The 19,826-nt window shown below is 34.0% G+C and overlaps 1 protein-coding gene across 3 annotated transcripts in view; it reads left to right on the top strand.

The window, feature by feature from the left end:
- LOC120255608 (DNA topoisomerase 3-alpha) overlaps positions 1-19,826 on the top strand; it is a 47,138-nt gene that overhangs the window by 16,288 nt on the left and 11,024 nt on the right. For 2 of the 3 annotated variants that reach the window (XM_039263405.1, XM_039263403.1), the window contains 8 exons: positions 5,283-5,317; positions 7,850-7,979; positions 10,292-10,344; positions 10,413-10,509; positions 10,621-10,659; positions 11,524-11,602; positions 11,690-11,761; positions 13,715-13,798. In XM_039263405.1, the coding sequence (XP_039119339.1) occupies positions 5,283-5,317; positions 7,850-7,979; positions 10,292-10,344; positions 10,413-10,509; positions 10,621-10,659; positions 11,524-11,602; positions 11,690-11,761; positions 13,715-13,798 (589 nt within the window). Of the gene's footprint in view, positions 1-5,282; positions 5,318-7,849; positions 7,980-10,291; positions 10,345-10,412; positions 10,510-10,620; positions 10,660-11,515; positions 11,603-11,689; positions 11,762-13,714; positions 13,799-19,826 lie in introns of all 3 variants that reach the window. The other variant, XM_039263406.1, reaches the window with a different exon arrangement.

Below are 19,826 nucleotides of genomic sequence, written 5' to 3'. Positions count from 1 at the left end.
TCTCATTCTTCCACTCTTCATTCTCTCTATATTCCATATAGCCTTATTCTAACAATTCAAACACAGTTTCATACGAAAATTAAAATACTATAGACCGATAATGGAACTGAGTATTTTAATTCTGTTTTGGGCCATTTTTTCAAAGATCATGGCATTCTCCATCAAAGTTCTTGCATTGATACTCCTAAACAAAATGGCATTGCTGAACGAAAAAATCGTCATCTTCTTGGAATAGCAGATCACTTTTATTCTCAACCAATGTTCCTAAATATTTTTGGGGGATGCTGTTCTTACTGCATGTTATTTGAATAATCGGTTACCTAGTCGAGTTTTGAAATTTCAAAGGCCAATCAATTTGTTCTTAGGGTGTTTTTTAGATTATAGATTCTTCTCCTCGTTAGATTCAAGGGTTTTTGGTTGTACAGTTTTTGTTTATATTCTTAGCCAAGGTCGATCTAAACCAGATCCTTGGTCTCAAAAATGTGTTTTCTTGGGTATTCTTCGACTCAAAAAGGCTATAGGTGTATTCTCTTGGAAAAGTAAAGTATTTTACGTCCATTGATGTCACTTTCTTTGAAAATCAGCCATTTTTTGGGGATAATTTGTCTCAGGGGGAGATTCTAAGGGAGCCAAATCGACCAACAAATTTTTGTTTTTAGCCAAATCTACCAACAAACTTCTGTTTTCAGGATTGTTTTTCTCAAACAGATTTTCAAATTCAAAGTCTAACTCAAATTCAAATTCAAAATCCTATGATTCTATCTCCACAAAATCCAAACCTAGAGAATCTAGAAATCAACAAATCAGCCCATTCCACATTCGGTGTTTGAAATTAATCTAGAATGAAATCAGCCTATTTTAGGGAAAGCAGAAAATGATTGCACTTTTGACTTTCAAATTGAAACGTCCTAAGTGAGTCAGCTCCAAAATCTGCTGCCATGAATTCAGGAACAACCAAAACAGAAAATTGTTTTAGAAACTTCAGCTACATGTCCAGAAAATCAAAACTTTGAACCACCTGAAACATAACCTAAATTTCCTCAAACCAATTCCGAGAGTCAATCTACAGAAAATAAAAAATCCGGCCCTTTAAACTTACCTACTCATGGAAGAATCAGCCAATGGATAAACATGACATTAATGCTTTGCGCAATCAAGATTCCGACTCAGAATGAAATCTGAAATTGGATGATCTTGAGGTTCCCGTGGCGTTAAGGAAAGGAACAAGGTCTTGTACTCAGCATCCAATTTTTAACTTTGTCGGGCATGATCATTTTTCAAACTCTTTGAAGGCTTTGGCTGTGAACTTAGCTGAAGAGTCAATGCCGAAAATAGTTGAAGAAGCCTTGAATCACCCAAAATAGAAACAACTATTATGGAAGAGATGCGAGCATTAAAGACAAACAAGACTTGGGAAGTGGTTGACAATCCTAAGGATAAAATACGTGTGGGTTGTAAATGGGTTTTCACAATAAAATACAAGGCAGATGGAACTATAGACCGATAGAAGGCTCGTTTGGTTGCGAAAGGGTATACTCAAACTTATGGAATTGATTATCAAGACATTTGCACTGGTGGCTAAAATCAATATAGTAAGAGTTTTACTACCCCTTGTTGCTAATCTTGACTGGCCATTACAGTAGCTAGATATAAAAAATGCATTCTTAAATGGAGAACTTGTTGAAGAAGTTTTCATGGATTTGCCTCTGGGATTTAATGTAGAAAACAAAGGTGGAAAAGTGTGCTTACTACGAAAGTCACTCTACGGCTTGTAGCAATCTACAAGAGCATGGTTTGATAGATTTACTAAAGCTATTAAAGGAAGAGGTTATTAGCAAGCACAAGCTGATTATACACTGTTTTTCAAGATAAGAGGAGGTAAGAAAACAATTTTAATTGTGTATGTTGACGATATGATTCTAACAGGAGATGATATTGAAGAAATTATCAAGATTAAACAAGAACTAGCCACGGGCTTTGAAATGAAAGATCTAGGAAATTTGAGATATTTTTTGGGAATGGAAGTGGCAAGAAACCGACAAGGAATTTCTGTGTCTCAAAGGAAATATGTTCTAGACTTGTTAAGGGAGATAGGTATGATAGGGTGCAAGCCGGCAGATACACCCATGGATCCAAACATCAAATTAGGAGTTCAAGAAGATATTATTCCTGTTGATCGTGGGAGATTTCAAAGGTTATTGGGTAAGTTAATATATTTATCCCACGCCAGACCTGATATCAGTTTTGTAGTAAGTTATATCAGTTAATATATGCATGCTCCAACTGAAGAACATATGGGAGTAGTACATCGAGTCTTGCGTTATTTAAAAGGGGCCGGGTAAAGGTCTGTTTTTTAAGAAAACAAAAAATTGTGGAATAGAGGCATTCACTGATGCAGATTGGGCATGTTCAGTTTCTGATAGAAGATCTATATCTGGATATTGTTCCTTTATTTGAGGGAACTTGGTTACTTGGAGGAGCAAAAAACAAAATGTTGTGGCTCGAAGCAGTCCCGAAGCTGAATTGAGATCATTAGCACATGGAATATGTGAATTAATGTGGTTGAAATGACTTTTGGAGGAGCTAAGGATGACATTACAAGGTCCTCTAAAACTATTATGTGACAATAAAGCTGTCATCAATATTTCTCATTATCCAGTGCATCATGATTAAACAAAACATGTTGAAGTTGATAGACATTTTATTAAAGAAAAAATTGAAGATGGAACTATTTGTGTTGTTTATGTTCCGACTACATGTCAAATTGCAGATATCCTAACTAAAGGACTTGAGAGGCTTTTGTTTGAGAAACTTGTTGACAAACTCGGTTTGTTTAATTTGTATAGTAGAGCTTGAGGGGGAGTGTTAGATCCAGTGTAATTAGGAACTGTAATTCAAATATAAATTAGTTCCTATTCTAAGGCATTCTAGTAGATATCTACTAGATAGAAGATGTAAATTATAAAAAGGCTTGTTTTTCAGCCTTTACATTTTTGACATAGTACAGTGTATTCAACACAGCTTTTCTCCTTCTAAATTGCTTATAAAATCATTATTTCTTTTGTTGAATGCCCCCCTTGATTAATATTATAGCATGCCAAGAAGCCCGGAAATTTGAAAATTGCAGTTTGATTTATTGGGATGGTCGAAGAAACAGCTGGTTTATAGTGAAGACTAGATTGATGGATGAGATTGAAATGCATGATTGTTTGCACAACCGCAAGCGCACGGTTTTGCCAAGTAGTAAATAAGTATCGATCCCACGAGGGCCAAGTATGATTACCAACCTATTGCAACAAGGGGTTATCTAGACAATTAAAAAGGTAGGAATTAGAAACAACAAGAAGCAGGGAATAAAACACAATCAAGCGCTGTAAACACATGTGTCGTGGATTACACTTCGTGTTAAAAATAGACTTAGGTTTGGGGAACCCACCACAAGGTGTAACATGAATAATGTGTCGATCTAGACTAGATATGGGTAGATCTCTGAAGGGCATTAATCCTAAGCTACTTGTCACCTCTTTCAAGAGGTAACAAGTTAGGTCTTGGTAGGGGCCATCTCCTACTTTCTGTAGATAAACTCTTTCAAAACCCTCGAATAAGCTTGGTGATTAAGCAAAAGACCCTCAAGAATTACTTTTCAGTAAGTTCAGGGTGATTAATGAGGTTCCAAGACCCAGGTTATCCTTTCAGTTAACCTAGATCTCTAAGGTAGGCAAGTAATGCTTTCACAATTACAAGCTGTGTACTCAAATCAGAAATAAACTCAAGAAATCTACTTTTAAGCATAAAAGATCCATACAAAATGTATCAACACATCAAACATATACCACCTTGGGTTAATCCTAAACTTAAGAAGAGTTCTACACACACATTGTCTCAGTTACAAAGTGAAAATAGGAAGAACAAGAGTATGCCAGACACAACACAACAGGGCTTAAAAGACTCCCTATAATGGCTACAAGGATCCGATCTTCAGTCTCCAAGCCATTCTCTTCTTCTTCAGCTTCTTTTCAGCCTTCAGAACTTCCTCTTTTTCTTTTTCCAGCCGCTAGCTCCTTTTTCTCCTTACTTTCCTCCTTACCCTAAAGCCCATTTTCTGGTCCTTTTATAGCCAAAGATGGAAGCTGGGCCCCAGTCACTTTACAGACCACAAGTACTTCTCGCAGACCACAGATAGGTTGTGTTTCTTCTCAGTCTCCAGGGTTTCTCAACCAATTCTTGCTTTTTGAAATCAAAACAACTAGACAGAGTAGTTTGTACAAAAAGAGAGGGGAAATCACTATGAAAACTAGAAAAAATGCATGATATTTAGCTAAATGCATGAGATAACAATGAAATTTGTAAGTGCAACAATGATGTACTGATATCTAGCAGCCCACAAATTTATTCATTAATAATGAGGGTGAATGTGTCATTACACTTGAGAAATAAAGGTCATTGTAAATGTAATTTACACATCTAATAAAATCCTAACAATAATAACTCCCAGAGTATGCTAGCATTTCCTCTAAAGCTTTGCATGGAGATCAAACACGCTTAAAACATAACACTTGATGAGTTAAAACAAGGCAAAGGTTTTGTAAAGATATCTGCCATTTAATCTTGAGTTCATGAATAGAGATAATCAAGCCTTAATCAAATAGGAAAACTCCCAAAGTATTTAATTACACTAAAATATATCACTTAGTTAACTCTCATGAGTTCACGGTTAGCTGATGAAAGTAGTTACCTACTGCAGTTAACACCCTTCAACTTGATCACAAGGATGGTCTCAATAAATTTGTATATATGTGATTTTGTTTCCTTATTATCTTACACAATTATAATTTAGTATTAAACTGGATAATTTGGATATGCATTTATTGTTACTTATTTTTCCAGTTTTCTGATACACTGTAGCAATTTTTAAAGTATTTTGATATTATAGATGTTTAATTAAATAAAAAAGATGATAAAGCTTGAATTTTAGTTCATATTGAGCTTGAGCCAAACCTGTAAACTGAAATATTATCATAAAATTATGACTTACTTTTTATTATTTTTTATTATTATATTTTTGATGGTTCTGCCTTTATGTCATTTCTCTTTATAGATCATTATAGTTGCCACTTTGATAAAATAAGCAGGCAACTCTTGTTCTTTGTTTTGTGTTCCAAGGGTATTGATTTTATACCTAGCATCTAATTTCGTATTAAACTTGCGCTATATCATGAGAACTTAATCTTTTACTTGTGGTATGCTGAATTTTTTCCTAATCATTTATAGAATACTTGCAGGGTGAAGCATTGGTGATGGGCTATGATGTGATGGGGTATGTTTCTTTTTTGCTTTTAAATTTTGGTATTAAAATGAAACCTACAAAATCTTTATATCATCACACAAGTATGTCAACATGTCAGTCAAAACAGAATAAGAATGGTATGGGAACCTCTCTGATTGTTTCCAAGGTTGAGGTTTATGAAGCAAAGTGCTAGCCTTTTGGATTGTGAAATAGTCTGCAAAAGGTTAGATGATGATAAAATTTGATGTTCATTGTGTATTGTAAATGCACGGATCGTTCAAGTAGTAATAAAATATTGTTCCCAAGAGGACTTTGTTGTTGATTACCAATTTCTTACAACTAAGGTTATCTCGACGAATAACTATGTGTATGGAAGGACTAAAGAAAACTAAATGAACTGAAAACTAGATTAACAGGACGAAGGCAAACTATTACTTAGGGTGATTTATTCATATTTCAAGGGCTTCTAGGATTAGGGTTCACCACAATGTTACATAAATGACTTTGTACTAATTTTTTTTGACTAAGTTTAATAATCTTTGAAGGTGGGACATCCTAAGGTACTCGCTATTTCCTTTCAATATATAACATGTATTTAACTTAGATCAATTCCTACTTTCGTGGTAGTGGAAGCTAATTAGACCTTTTAAGTTCTTTGATACCCAATTATCCTCAAGAAACCCTAATTAGGGCTTCATGTCAAACCTTAGTTCTCCTTTCGGTCCTTCCCTTGATATCCAAAATCATACAAACACGGGATCCAATGCATCCACAAGCATTAAGAACTACAAAATTGAATCAAAGAATAATTAAACATTAATATGAAGATAATAGTCAATACATTGTCAATTAACTAAACATTGGGCTAATCCCAACCCTAGAACAAAAGATCTACTCATCTTTGATTTACAATCCATAATATTTAATTCAAGCATAGATCTAAACATGAGATTATTCAAACAAAAAATAGAGAAAAGAAAAATCTCTTAATCCTTCATGCGTGATGTTCTTGTAAAGCGACGAATCGCAGCTTGATCTTCTAGACTGTCTTCCTTTTGATGACTTTTAGATGGTCTTATGCTCTTGGAGAAGTCTAACCCTTGCTATTGCCACTAAAGATACCCCAAAAAACCAATTCACGGCCTTTTATAGTGAAAGAAACAGTTAGGGTTCCAAAATTTGGCCAAACTCCGCGGGTGTGCTACGTTGCACGGGCAGCCTGTACTTCTTGCTGCTTTGTTTGCTGTTCTGATTTGGCAAGAAGCACACCAATGCAATCCAGCACGGGCAACCTGTGTTTCTTGCTGATTTTTATTTTTGCACCCTCTTTTTGCTCCTAACTTGATTCTTTCGATCTTTTTTTCAAGAATGCTCCATAGAACTATGGAATCGGTCTTATTTTCATCCACCTGTATACAAAATTTTGAGAAGTAGCAATCCGAACTAGGGGAGATAAATTCGTACAAAACATGAATGAAAATGCATGATCAATCAAGAAATAATACTGGAATCAAGTCTATATATTATGTGATTTTAATAATTATCAGATCTGGAGAATCTCCATTTATCTCAATGATACAACCTGCTAATCTACATATGGTAGGAAAAATGCTTTTATCCAGGAAATATCATTCTACAGTTTTTCATGAATAGGTTACTAGTTTGTGGTATTTACAAAATATGCATATCATCTGTTTCTTTATATTGCCATTGAAGTAAAGTTTGAGATATTATTATGTTTGAAATTTCATCCTTTATCTCTTTTTTATTTTCCTTATCTATGTTTGATGGGTAATGGAATCTGAAAAAGCTGAGACTTTGTTGTTTTAATATGCTGCAAGAGTTGTGTGAAAATTAAGTAGTTTGATACAACCAATTATTAATATGCTAATCACTGAAAGAATAAGGTAGTGAGGTTAGAAATTCTAGAAGATCCTAGAAGATATGTGGTAGCTGCAACTCTGTTTTCTAAAAGAAATTTGTTAGGATTCAGATACAAAAGTGACGAGTGCCCTTAAGTGAAATGTCAGGCTGAATTTTGGATATTTTATCCAGGAGGACTAAGCCCTCAAAGAACTAGTCTACACTTCTCCATTTCTCTGTTATCACTCTGTATTTTTCTGCTTTTGCTCTGAATTTCTCTCTGGTCATATAGAGTCATATAGAGATGAGTATGCTTGTTCATTTACTTGGTCTGCCTAGTTTCTTGTTGATCTTGCCTGTTTATTTCCATGTGTTTCTGGTTACACATCATAATGTCATTTATGGAGGTTTCACTATGGGAACGCTTGTTTCTAAATAGCATAACCCAACAAGGTACACATGCATAGCTTCTTGCTTAATAATTTATTTAGTTTGTAACGTTCAAAAATCCTGTGGAAATAGTCGATAAGTGGTTCTGAAGGTAAGTACCTGGAAGTTGTGATCCTTAATTAAGGCTTAGCTAATTCATGCTTACCCATTTGTTCCTTTTAATTATAACTTTTTTACTAGTGCAATTTGAAATTTAATTTATGATCTGCCATACTTTATAGTCACAACATATTCATCTGGCACATTCAGGTATGAGCTGTGGAAACCATACCTTCGGTCCATGATGGAGTGTGATATGAAAGCAGTTAGCATGGGCACAAAGATTAAATCTGAAGTGTTGGAGAGTTGCTTACAACAGATGAAAGCTTGCTTCCTAGATGTAAGCGTCTTTAGAACAAAATTTTTTCAACAGGCATATTTCACTTTGCAATAAATATAAAGATTTCCTTCGTGATAATTTTGTGAATGTTAACCTATGGGCTTCATTTTCCATTTTGTGAAAAGTGGCATCTCACTTCTGACTATTCAAATTGTTCTTTTCTTGGCATTCATTTGTTATGATATTGATCTCAGAAGACTTGCTCATTTTTTTCTTATCATAACAGTTAAAACATGTAAATCATAATTATTCATATTTGGTCAAAAATTGACTTTGTGCACCTATTTTTATGTGGCAATGCACTAACATTCTATGTGCATGATCTTCCTCTGTTACATATTTGTTTATCTCTGAAAGCTAAATTGAGAGGATATGAATTGAGAGAAAATCAAAACTATTTATGCTCTGGTTCAAGCGGAGCAATAAATATCTGTGTTCCTCCCTCTATGTAATTCAACTTTCTGTTGCCTCTGGTGGATTTCAGAATCCTAAAACACTGAACCCCCATTGCTGATCCTTGTCTATCATAATATTTTAAGTTGTATAAATGCTGTATATTGAATTTTAAAACCTATCCAACTGCCAGGAATACTAATGGTTATAAATGCTTTCAAAGTCAGTGGATGGTATGAGTTCTTGTAATGAACATTTATCATTGCTAATGGCTTCAGCTTGGTTAATATAAGCAGCTGAATTATCAAATTTAGTATTAGTTCTTGATGATTTGGATGATTATTAATATTTATTTTAATAAAACCCATAAAGCATGGCTTTTTCTTGTCATTGATTTATTTTTTTTGCAGTGCATGCTATCCTTTTCTTGCTTCTTATAATCTCGTGGTGAAGCTTTTGGTATTTGTGTATAGACCTTAGCTATAGCAACAACAACAAAAGCCATTAGTCCCAATTATTTGGGCTCAGTTACATGAATTGTTCCCTTCCACGTTTTTATATCAAAAGACAAAGGATTAGATAAACCAAGAATAGACATATCATTACGTAATGTTTTTACTTAACACTTTTTAGGTCTACCTTTATCTTTATCTTTATCTTTTTGTACATCTCTCTGCTTAAAGCGCTTCCACTATCTTTATGGGGACATTTACTGTATGTCCATACCATCCTAAACGATTCTTTGTTAACTTGTCATTGATAAGTGCCACTTCTAATCTATTTCGGATAAATTCATTGTTTAATTGATCTTTTTTAGTGACGCCTGACATCCATCTCAGTATTCTCATCTTAGCCATGCTTACCCTTTGAGTATGCTATATCTTAACCACCCAACATTTTGATATGTACATTATAGCTGGCCTAATAACCGTTCTATAAAACTTATCGTTCAATTTAAGAGGTATTCTATGATTACATAAAACTCAAGAGGCTCCCTCTATTTTACCCATCCTGTGTTAATTCTATTTGTTGTGTTGTCTTCTACAAGTTTCTTGTCATCTTGGATGATATAACCTAAGTACTGAAAATTTCTAATTCAAACCTTAATATCATCCATCCTAACCTCTCTCTCATTTTTACTAGTTTTACAATTGAAATTACATTTCAAATATTCCTTTTTAACCCTACTTAACCCCTTAGTTTCTAAAGTGTTTCTTCATATCTCTAATTTTAAGTTGACACTTTACCTATTTTCGTCAACTAAGATCATGTTATTAGTCGAAAGCGTACACCAAGGGGTTGGATCTCGAGCATGCTTGGGCAGCTTGTCGAAAACTATAGCAAACAGGTGATGATTAATGTTGTGCCTTGATGTAGGTCTATAGTAATAGGAAACTCTCTAGTCTCTCAATCCATTGTTCTAATGCTTATGTTAGAGTTGTCATACATATCCTTCATTAAGTTTATGTACCTAATGGTAACTTTTTCCATTTCTAAAACACACCAAAGGACTTCCGCGGGCACTCTATCATATGCCTTTTCTTGGCCAATAAAGATCATGTGCAAATTTTTTTTCCTGTCCTATGCTTCTTTATCAACTATCGTAAAATGTAGATAGCTTCCATAGTTGACCTTCCATGGATAATACTGAATTGATTTAAAGAAACACTAGTTTCACATCTCACTCGTTGCTCAATGATTCTCTCCCAAATTTCCATAGAATGACTCATGTTTAATTCTACAGTAGTTATTGCAACACTGGATGCCACCTTGATTCTTATAAATTGGAAATTAAAATACTTTTTCTCCATTCATCTGGCATTATTATAGATTCAAATGTCCTTAACTCTTTTTGCGATATTAATTTGTGTAAATATGTTGCTTTTGAGGCCAGCTTATACTAATTGAAATGTTTTCAGGCTAGGCAAAACAAAGCAAAACTGCTTGAAGCAATGGGAATTTTCTTTGAGAGGTATGTGCTTCATCGTGTTTAATTGTTCATCTATCAGCAATTATTATTAATTTTTAGCAATTCTGCAGAAGCAACAGGTCTGGTGGAGATACTGGTAATGCTGTTGAAATTGTGAGGCCATGTGGTGTATGCCGTGAATCTAATATGGGATTAAAACGGAACTCGGTATTCATCTGAACTTATTGCATGAATGACAATTTTTTTAACAGTAGTCGGAGATTTGTCCCTTTATCTTCCTGTTCTTTTATCTTAATAAAATTCTTTTGCACGATGCAGAATGGTCACTTTATGGTTGGGTGCTTGAGCTATCCCCTTGTGAGTTCTATTGTCCTTTACTGCTAAGTCATTATGTTGTTCACAGATGATTTTAAATTTTCACGTCTCTTGCCAGCATATTTACCTCATCTGGTCGCCTCATGCAACTATCTCCATCTTATTTGAATGTTTTCTTTGATATTTACCTCATAATGGAATTGAGATATTGGGCTAATAAGGGCATGATTGGTTATCAGCATACTCCAATAATCTATGTCTAAGCCTCAATTGTTCAGACTGTATCATGGCTATGGATTTGTTATCTGGACTCTGCAGATAATTCTCCCATGTGACATTTTCAAAATGCGTCGGAATCATATATATTTTTCTCTTGGTTTCTTACAGTTGGCAACTAATGTTGGAAAAATCAAATTCAAAATCCATTTTGTAAAATCTATCTACAAGGTTCAGATTATTATTTCATAACTTGAATGTTCCTTGCCATCCGCCAGAGTTACAGAAATGTATTTAAATTTAGCCATGTTGAAAGAAAATTGGTTGGTTCATTCTCGGAAAGAGTCAATATTTTTGAGAAACCACATTTTCAGTCAATGGATTCTCTCTCTCTTTTTTTTTTTCAATATAAAGTGAAGAGTGTATTAGTTAAGAGATTTGAGTCAGATATTTATTTTAAGGTAAAAATATTTTAATTAGATTTATATGAGTGTATACTAGTTTTGTACCCTATAATAAAATCAAATAGAGTAGTTTAAGCTCTCCTCTTAGGAGAAGAGCTTCATGTTCCTTATTGTAACCTGTATGTTCATTAGGTCCATATTCTGCATGCTAAGCCATTTTTTTATGGTTTTTTGTTAATATGATGACACAATGATTGGTCTTACATGTCACTCTCTAGTTTTGCAGTGCAGAAATGTTGTGTGGCTGCCTGGAGCCATATCAGAAGCAGCTATTACCAGCCAGATATGCCCTTCTTGTTCCCCAGGTCCACCATCTGCTTGTCAATATTGGTTTATTAGAATTAATTTTGAAATTGTATAAGTCTGTTTGATGTTATTTCCATGGTCTATAGGTCCTGTTTTTCTTATTCAGTTCAAATTTCGTCGACTGGAGATACCGCCAAATTATGACATTGACCATTTGGGTAATAAGCATAACCTTCTTAGTTCTAGTTGTCTATTTAAGGTATCATACTTGAAGTACAATGATCTGTATATCGTTGTCCTCTGATTTTTCTTTGATGTGTTTATTTAATCATGTTTCGAGCATTTTTTAGTTCCTAACTTGTCTTCTAAATTTGGAATACGCAAAATATTCCCTGGCAAGGGTTTCTTGTTCATCAATAGATTCAATAATATCATGTTTCACTTGATTACCCCAAACCACAAAACAGGCTTTACACCTGTCCAAGGGTCTATATGATTTGCATTACATATGTACCATTTTCAACATATGGGTTGTCAGATGGGCAAGGCATGATGTCCCCATGTGCTAGCTAATCAGCCAACTCTTTCATTGTTTGCATCCAGCAATTTTCTCTGATGTCCTGAGAATATCATGTAGAAATAGAAGACAAATTGGAAAGTTACGAAGTATAATGATAATAATTAGGAAGGCGGATTGCACCATAGGACTTCTAACTGATAGGTTCCTAAACTTGCAAAATAAAATGATTGTTGGGTGATGATGTAATCAAAGTATTGGAAGGGCAAATTTCATGCAAAAATGTAGTTCCCTTGTTGACCAAGCCAAGCTTGAAATGACATAATGGGAGTCATGAAATAATTGGCACATAAAAGAAATTAGGAGAAACATGGCTATTATGTTCATAAAAGAATTAGTTCTTACACAAGCTAATTGTGATGTAGGCTACACTTTTAGGCTTTTGGATCTTAACATTGAAAATCTTTTTGATTTATTACATATGCAGTATGGTGCATCTATTTGATTGAGCATAACTCTAATAGTGAATTGTGAACAAAACTTGTACACCCAAATTTACGCAAGAGATGGAAGTTGGGTTGTGTTTAAAAAAAGTAGAAGCACATTGAGAAGAGTTTTTGAACAATCGAGTTGACAGCCTTATGCCTCAAGGTTCATCGGACAAAGGGATCAAGCTTAAAATTTAGGTAACATCAACATGTGCCTCTGTTTTCAGTAACTGTATCATTTTTTGTTTTTATGTGGAATTTAGGGACTTGAGTTTTGTGATAAATTCCTATATCTTGAGTAAGGTATCGGTGTTAGATTCTTCTCCTAAACCTGAATGTAAAACCTCAATTGGAGCATCAAATAGATCCTTGATTATGGAGACAGGAGTTGAAGCAATCTAAAATTTTAGATGCAGGTCACAATAGCTACATTCCAGTAGAGAGATTAAAACTATAGAGAATATGACAAAATGTGTGTACGCAAAACTAGAAATCATAGCAATGCAACTGTATAATATACCAAGTTAAATGCATAAAACAACGGTTGGCTATTAGGAAAAGGAAGTATATTGCTTTTAACTATGCAACAAATTTTTATTTCAGAGCTGTTTGTAAACATTTTTTTATTCTGATTATTTACTTAGAATAGTAAATGTGATTATTATATGCAAACCGAACACACAATATTTGGCCTCAATTTAACTTAAAAGCTTAAACTGAGGCTGAAAGACTCAGACTTATGTCTTCATTTCCATATTGGCCGAATGATGTGGGACTATTAGCATCTCTCATGATTATAAGCTTACTCACCTGACCTTCTGAAATTTGTTTGCTTGTCCACTGTTTACTCAATTGCAGGATTCATTGATTTATTTCCGAGCTCTTTCTAGTACAGAATTTGCTTTCCTAATCTATGTGAAGTTATTGAATTTTGCTGAAACATTACCAAGTTTAAAATTGAAACCTGTTGATCACAAATGACATCTTTTATGCATTTTTCTTATTGCTGTTTCCTTATGATGTAACAAATAATTTCTGTTTGTCTAGTTTAACTCAATAACAAGCAATGCATATGAAATGTTTTTGTCTGATTTGTTTATCTGCAAGATGTAAATGTTTTGTCTATTTCACCACCATGAATAAAAAATTACACTTTATTTTGGTAGGCTGCATTGGTGGTTGTGATGCCACACTTAGAGAACTTACAGAGATTTGTGGGACTGGATCTCGTAATCTTCCTGGCATGACAGGTTTTATTCTTGTTGTGACTTTCTCTTTATTTCTATTTTTATTTGCGAATTTAAGAGAGTGAGTTCACCAATCCTTTATGGTGATCCTAGGATATTTATGGTAGAAGACATTCCTCTCAGTAGATAACAATATGCAAAGTATATAAACACGGGAAGATAAACAATTTAGTTGTCGATGAATTTAGTTCTGCGCTCAAATTTTGAATTCCAAATAAAGTGTGCTATCTGGGCTTTTGTTCCAAACACCAGCATAATATAAGGCTGTGTTGGGTTACTCTATTTCAAATAGATGCTTTAGTTTGTCTGCATCCTTGCAATAGTTCTACTGATCTGTCAGACATGTATGTGCGAAAATTGGGAATTAAAATCTCGAGGAAAGCAAGGACATCTTACCTTTAAGAGTTGCATAATAATGTTTTTTGTTTTGTATGGACTTACAAGATTTCATTAAGAAGCCTGCATTTTTGACACAAATTGGTAATTTACCAAACGGGAAATTTGAGGGAATTCCATATTGTGTATGAGCTGATTTATTTTCAGTCATTAATAAACATTAGTGAAACAACAGCTATAGAATGTGTAGCTTACATATTATTTGTGCTGTCAAAGCCAATCTGCTAAATCAGATTTTTGGTAAGACCAACTTCTTGCGTATGGTCTAGCCCATCAAATTTTCCTTGTTGATGGTGATTCTATCATCTATTCTTGCAATGAACAACCTCATTTTCTTTATTGACTTTTCCCTAGACAGTTACAATTATTTCTGAGTTTTGTATGGCCATATCTTGTAAAGGTTATTTACATTTGCTTTTCTTTCCATGTTATCTTTTAGTTTTTCTTGCCTCTGCATGTTAACGGTGGTTAAACACTATATTGAAGGAATGTTCCTTAAAGTTCTTGAACAACAGTGAGCTTTGAGAAGATCAAATCATACTTGCACAATCATCATATCCATTCCACAATATTGATGTTTTATATAATTATCATGAGAGAGAGAAAGAGAGGGGAAAACTGAAAAACTAGGAATCCAATAATATCCTGAGAAGAAAAGAAAACTAAGTTAAGAATAAAAAAACAGGAAACAAATAATAATAAAAAATAACACAAATCAATCTATGGAGAATGGGATTGATTCCAATCTTTTGATACTCTTGTTAAGCTGGGGAAAATCTCTTGGTAGTTCTACAACCTGCTATATGGTAGGATTATATGTCATACTAATCACTATTGAATCTATCTTCTCTTTGACAAAGTGCCTATCACCTTCATGTGCTAGGTTTGATCATGTTGAGCAGGATTGTGAGCAATACTAATTACTGCCTTTATTATCATACAAAATTTCATTGCTAGGGAAGTTGGTATCTTAAGTTTTTCTATCAGTTGTTTCAATGTCAACTTAGATGTTCCTTGGGCTAAAGCTCTAAATTTGGCTTCAACATTACTTCAAGTGTAGAATAATGTGGGGTGTGCTAGCACAAGAAAATACTTGCAAACGTAGAGGTTTTGTGCGATCCATGTTTTTTTTTTTTTGGGGATTTTGTGAACTATATGCTAGGAGGTTTCTCTTTTGGTAGAGATTAAGTTTCTATCTTTATAGCTGATCAGCTATGGATATATATCTACGTAGGCAATTTGATTATAGAGGAAGAGGTTCTCCTTCCCAACATTTAGTTTTTTTTCTCCTATCAAGCCTATGATGGCGCGACACCGCCCGTGTTCGCCGTTAGCCAAACTCAGCCTCATCACAAGTATCACAACAAGCAAACAAAAGCAAGCACAAAAGAGAGATGACTCTAACACCTTAAGGGGCCGTTTGGTTCATAATAATGATATATTACCACGGTAATGAGATTACCATGGTAATGAGGTTGGGAATGTTATATACCCGGAAATGTTGTGGTAATGTGAAATTACTATATTTGGTTGAGAATTTATATTGCTTATAATCTTTCATTACCATGTTTAATTAGTCATGGTAATCACCTTAGTAATATGTCAAATTTACCAAAATAGCTCTATATATAAAATTTTGAAAATATAATTTAAACTAGGTTTAATTACCTTACAGGTCTCTATAATTGTGTACTTTCTGCCTTTTTAGTCCTTTTAATACTTTTAGGTACAATTAAGTCCTCATATTTGGTCAAGTTGGGTCATTCTAGTCCACATCAATATTTTTAGTTACAATTAAGTCTTTGCAATTTACATTTGCCCATTTACACCGTGGACTAGAATGACCCAATTCGACTAAATATGAGGACTTAATTGTACTTAATAATATTGCAAGGATTAAATGGGCAAAAATTACACAATTACAGGGACATGGACAACAATTAAACCTTTTAACAAATTATATAAATAAATTATTAAATTATAACATAAAAAAAAATTGCACAATTTTTTAAAATGCCTTTGTATTTACCAGAATACCCCTACACAAACTTTTGAAAAATATAATTTAAGTATTTATATAAATAAATAATTAAATTATAATATTAAAAATTATTTTTTACAATTTTTTAAAACACCTTTATATTTACGAAAATACCCCTACACAAAATTTTGAAAAATATAATTTAAGTATTTATATAAATAAATAATCAAATTATAATATTAAAAATTATTTTTTTACAATTTTGTAAAATACCTTTGTATTTACCAAAATACCCCTACACGAAATTTTGAAAAGTATAATTTAAAGTATTTATATAAATAAATAATCAAATTATAATATTAAAAATTAATTTTTTGCACAATTTTTTTCCAAAACATTTGTATTTACCAAAATACCCCTACACATGAATTTTGAAAACATATAATTTAAAGTATTTAGATAAATAAATAATTAAATTATAATATCAAAAATTATTTTTTTGCACAATGTTATAAAATATCATTGTATTTACCAAAATATCCCTATATATAAAATTTTGAAAATTTTAATTTAAAGTATTTAGATAAATAAATAAATAAATTATAATATCAAAAATTATTTTTTTGCACAACTTTTTATAATACATTTGTATTTACCAAAATAACCTAACATATAAAATTTTGAAAAACTTAATTTAAAGTATTTAGATAAATAAATAATTAAATTATAATATGAAAATCATGAAAACTAGGATTTTGACAATGAGTATAATAAGGAATTAGATTAAATGAGTGGGGGCATAATTGGGATAAAAATATTACACATTACCACCAGCCTGGTAATCTGGATGGACACCTATTTTGGTGGTTATCAGATTACCACCATATTTGGTTATATTTCACTATTGATAATCTCACATTATTATTAACATTACCACTACTACAGTAACCAAACATGGTAATTTGAACATAGTACCATCAAATTCCGGTAATGTTTTCACATTACTACAAACCAAACATAGCCTTAGACCTTTTTATTTCATTACTCTCCGAAAAATGGATCCCTTTTTTGGTTTTTTGTTTCTTGGATCTTATTCAACGATCTTGTCTCGCTCAAGACACGGTAGCAAAGTTTCTCACTTGCTCTCGACTAAGTGGCCCGGCGTTTTTACTCACCATTTAAGCTTCTGCCGCATGGTGAAGTTAGACTCTGGTCTTCATGCCTTACTTTCGCCAACTTTACAACACGTTATAACAACATTGCATGAAGAAATAAAGATGGTGCCAAGCTACAACAAAACTAAATATTCTTTTCAAATGTTTTTAAGTGGGACTTTGTTTTCCTGCAGAACCCCTTGATACTACCCTGGCTTCTAAGCACAGTGTCTGGTATCCTCATCTCCTCCTTAGGATAGTGGAGTCAGGGACCACCCTGACTCAGCTTAACTTTAGCCTCATCCCGATTATTACCCAAAAGCTTGTAAAGAATTAAACCGGGCCCAAGGTTTTGCATCATTATCCTCTACAACAGTCAAGGCGGCTAGTTTCTCTAGCTTCAAGCATTCTTTTGCTCAATATGGTCTTTCACAAATAAAGCAACCAGATGATTTGGTGGTTGAGACTTCTCTTCTGGTCTCAACCTTCTCCTCCCGGGTTTTCTCGACGTTGGGAGCCTTCATTGTGTGATTCACACGATGAAAGTCTTTCCTCCGTTCAGACTTCTTCTTGGATTGTGATATCTCCTCTAGGTCGGATATAGAAGCGTCTAGATAGCCCACTAAAGCCTTCGCATAAGCAATGGCGGTTGACAAGTCTTTCCCTCCTTGTCTACGTACCTTGATTTGGGCCCAAGGTTTCAGTCCAGTGAAGAAGTTGAACAATTTCTCCTCCTCGGACATGTCATTGATGTCAAGTAATAGGGATGTGAACACTTTCACATATTCTCAAATAGTACTCGTTTACTTCAACTTCGTCAAGACCACTCTTGCAACCCATTCGATGTTGCAAGGAAGGAACTATTCCCTCAACTTCTTCAATTCATCCCATGAATTGAAAGTGTTCCGCCCGACATGGGCATCCTCTATGTGGCGGCTCCTTCACCAAAGTTTGGCATCAGCAGTTAGGTACATGCCCACCAAGGAGACCCGCTTGTCCTCCGGGACTTTAGCTGCTTTGAAGTACTGTTCCATGTCCCAAAATAAATTCTCCAAGGTCTTGGCATTTCGGACACCATCAAAGGATGAGCGTTCCAATAGCTTGACACATGTAGCATCGGGGCCTGCGCTCATGCCAGGAAAGGCAACACCTTTGAGAAGATTCACATCCATTGTGAGTGACTGTATTTGGGGAGTCACCACTTAGAAAGAACAGACAAGCTCACTAACACGATTGATTAAACCTTCACACCTTTGACAGAGGGACATATAAGAAGTATCCCTGTCAGAGAATGATCTGACTATGGAATCTTGCCATTGTTTTAACTGGGGATTTTTAAAACATTCAAGTAGCATATTGGTTGAATGAAAAGAATTATTTGAACTTATCACAACTAGTTTGCACACATGTTCTTTAAGGGTAGAGGAAAATTAGGCCACTGAAAGAATCCTTCGAAAGAGACCCTAGATTTGAGGCATCGGATGAATAAGATTCCATGGTGATGTAATAGTTGTGGAATTCGATGCTTATAAAGATAAACAATATGTGTGTTTCTTGGTAGCGCGAAGGAGAATTAGGATGCCATTAGGCAGACATATTCTAAAGTCCATGATGTTGCTCAGCGAAATTAAAAAAAAAAAATCTAAAAATTTAACCAGCCAAGCAAGGGAATTGACCTGTCATAGAATACTCAGAACTACTCGCAAGGTTTGTGGTAGGAGGTGGATCATTATCAATGCATTCAAATGCGCTGTAGTCCGGATGCTGCAATTCTTAAATGATTCAGAAAAGGATTGTATCTATGATTTTCTAGCCTATCTCAATGTAGACTTTGATCCTTTGAGGGTGCAGATTTTGTGGAAGGAGGACTTCCTTTCCTTGAAATAGTTGCTCCACTTCGGTGAGGGTGTTTTCATTGGTCCACACACATCTGCATGGATCAATTGATGCCTTTCAAACACTCTCCAAGCCTTGTTTACAGGATACGGCAATCTGTTTTGCTTTCCAAATTGACAAATTTGATAAACATTCCTTTGATCATGAATGACAAGAAAGCTTTGACTTAAGATGTCATACAAGTGCTTGTGTGCAGTATAATTAAAATGACCAAATCTCTTGTGCCATAACACTAGTTCATCAATGATAGTTGTATTGGCATGTATATTTGTCTTTTTCCACTTTATTTGAAAGCTTTTGTCTCTCATTTTTACAACCATCAACTTAGAACTATCATGATCAACAATGGTGCAACACATTTTTTGAAAAATGCAAAGAATAATTCTTCTTTAGCAATTGATTCACACTTCGCAAACTTTGGCAAATTTCAAGCACAAACACCACATCTGTAATGTATATAGTATCTGTTGGAGTTTCTGTTAGAAGAAAGGAGAAAGAATGAATAAATTCTCATTATCACTGAACAACAACCATTGTGGTCTACATATAGGCGGAAACAATACAGTATCCGTTATGTATGTATATATATACGTATACATAGCTA

Source organism: Dioscorea cayenensis, unplaced genomic scaffold, assembly GCF_009730915.1.
Source record: "Dioscorea cayenensis subsp. rotundata cultivar TDr96_F1 unplaced genomic scaffold, TDr96_F1_v2_PseudoChromosome.rev07_lg8_w22 25.fasta BLBR01001105.1, whole genome shotgun sequence".
NCBI lineage: Eukaryota > Viridiplantae > Streptophyta > Magnoliopsida > Dioscoreales > Dioscoreaceae > Dioscorea > Dioscorea cayenensis.
This window is presented reverse-complemented; position numbering and strand designations above follow the sequence as displayed.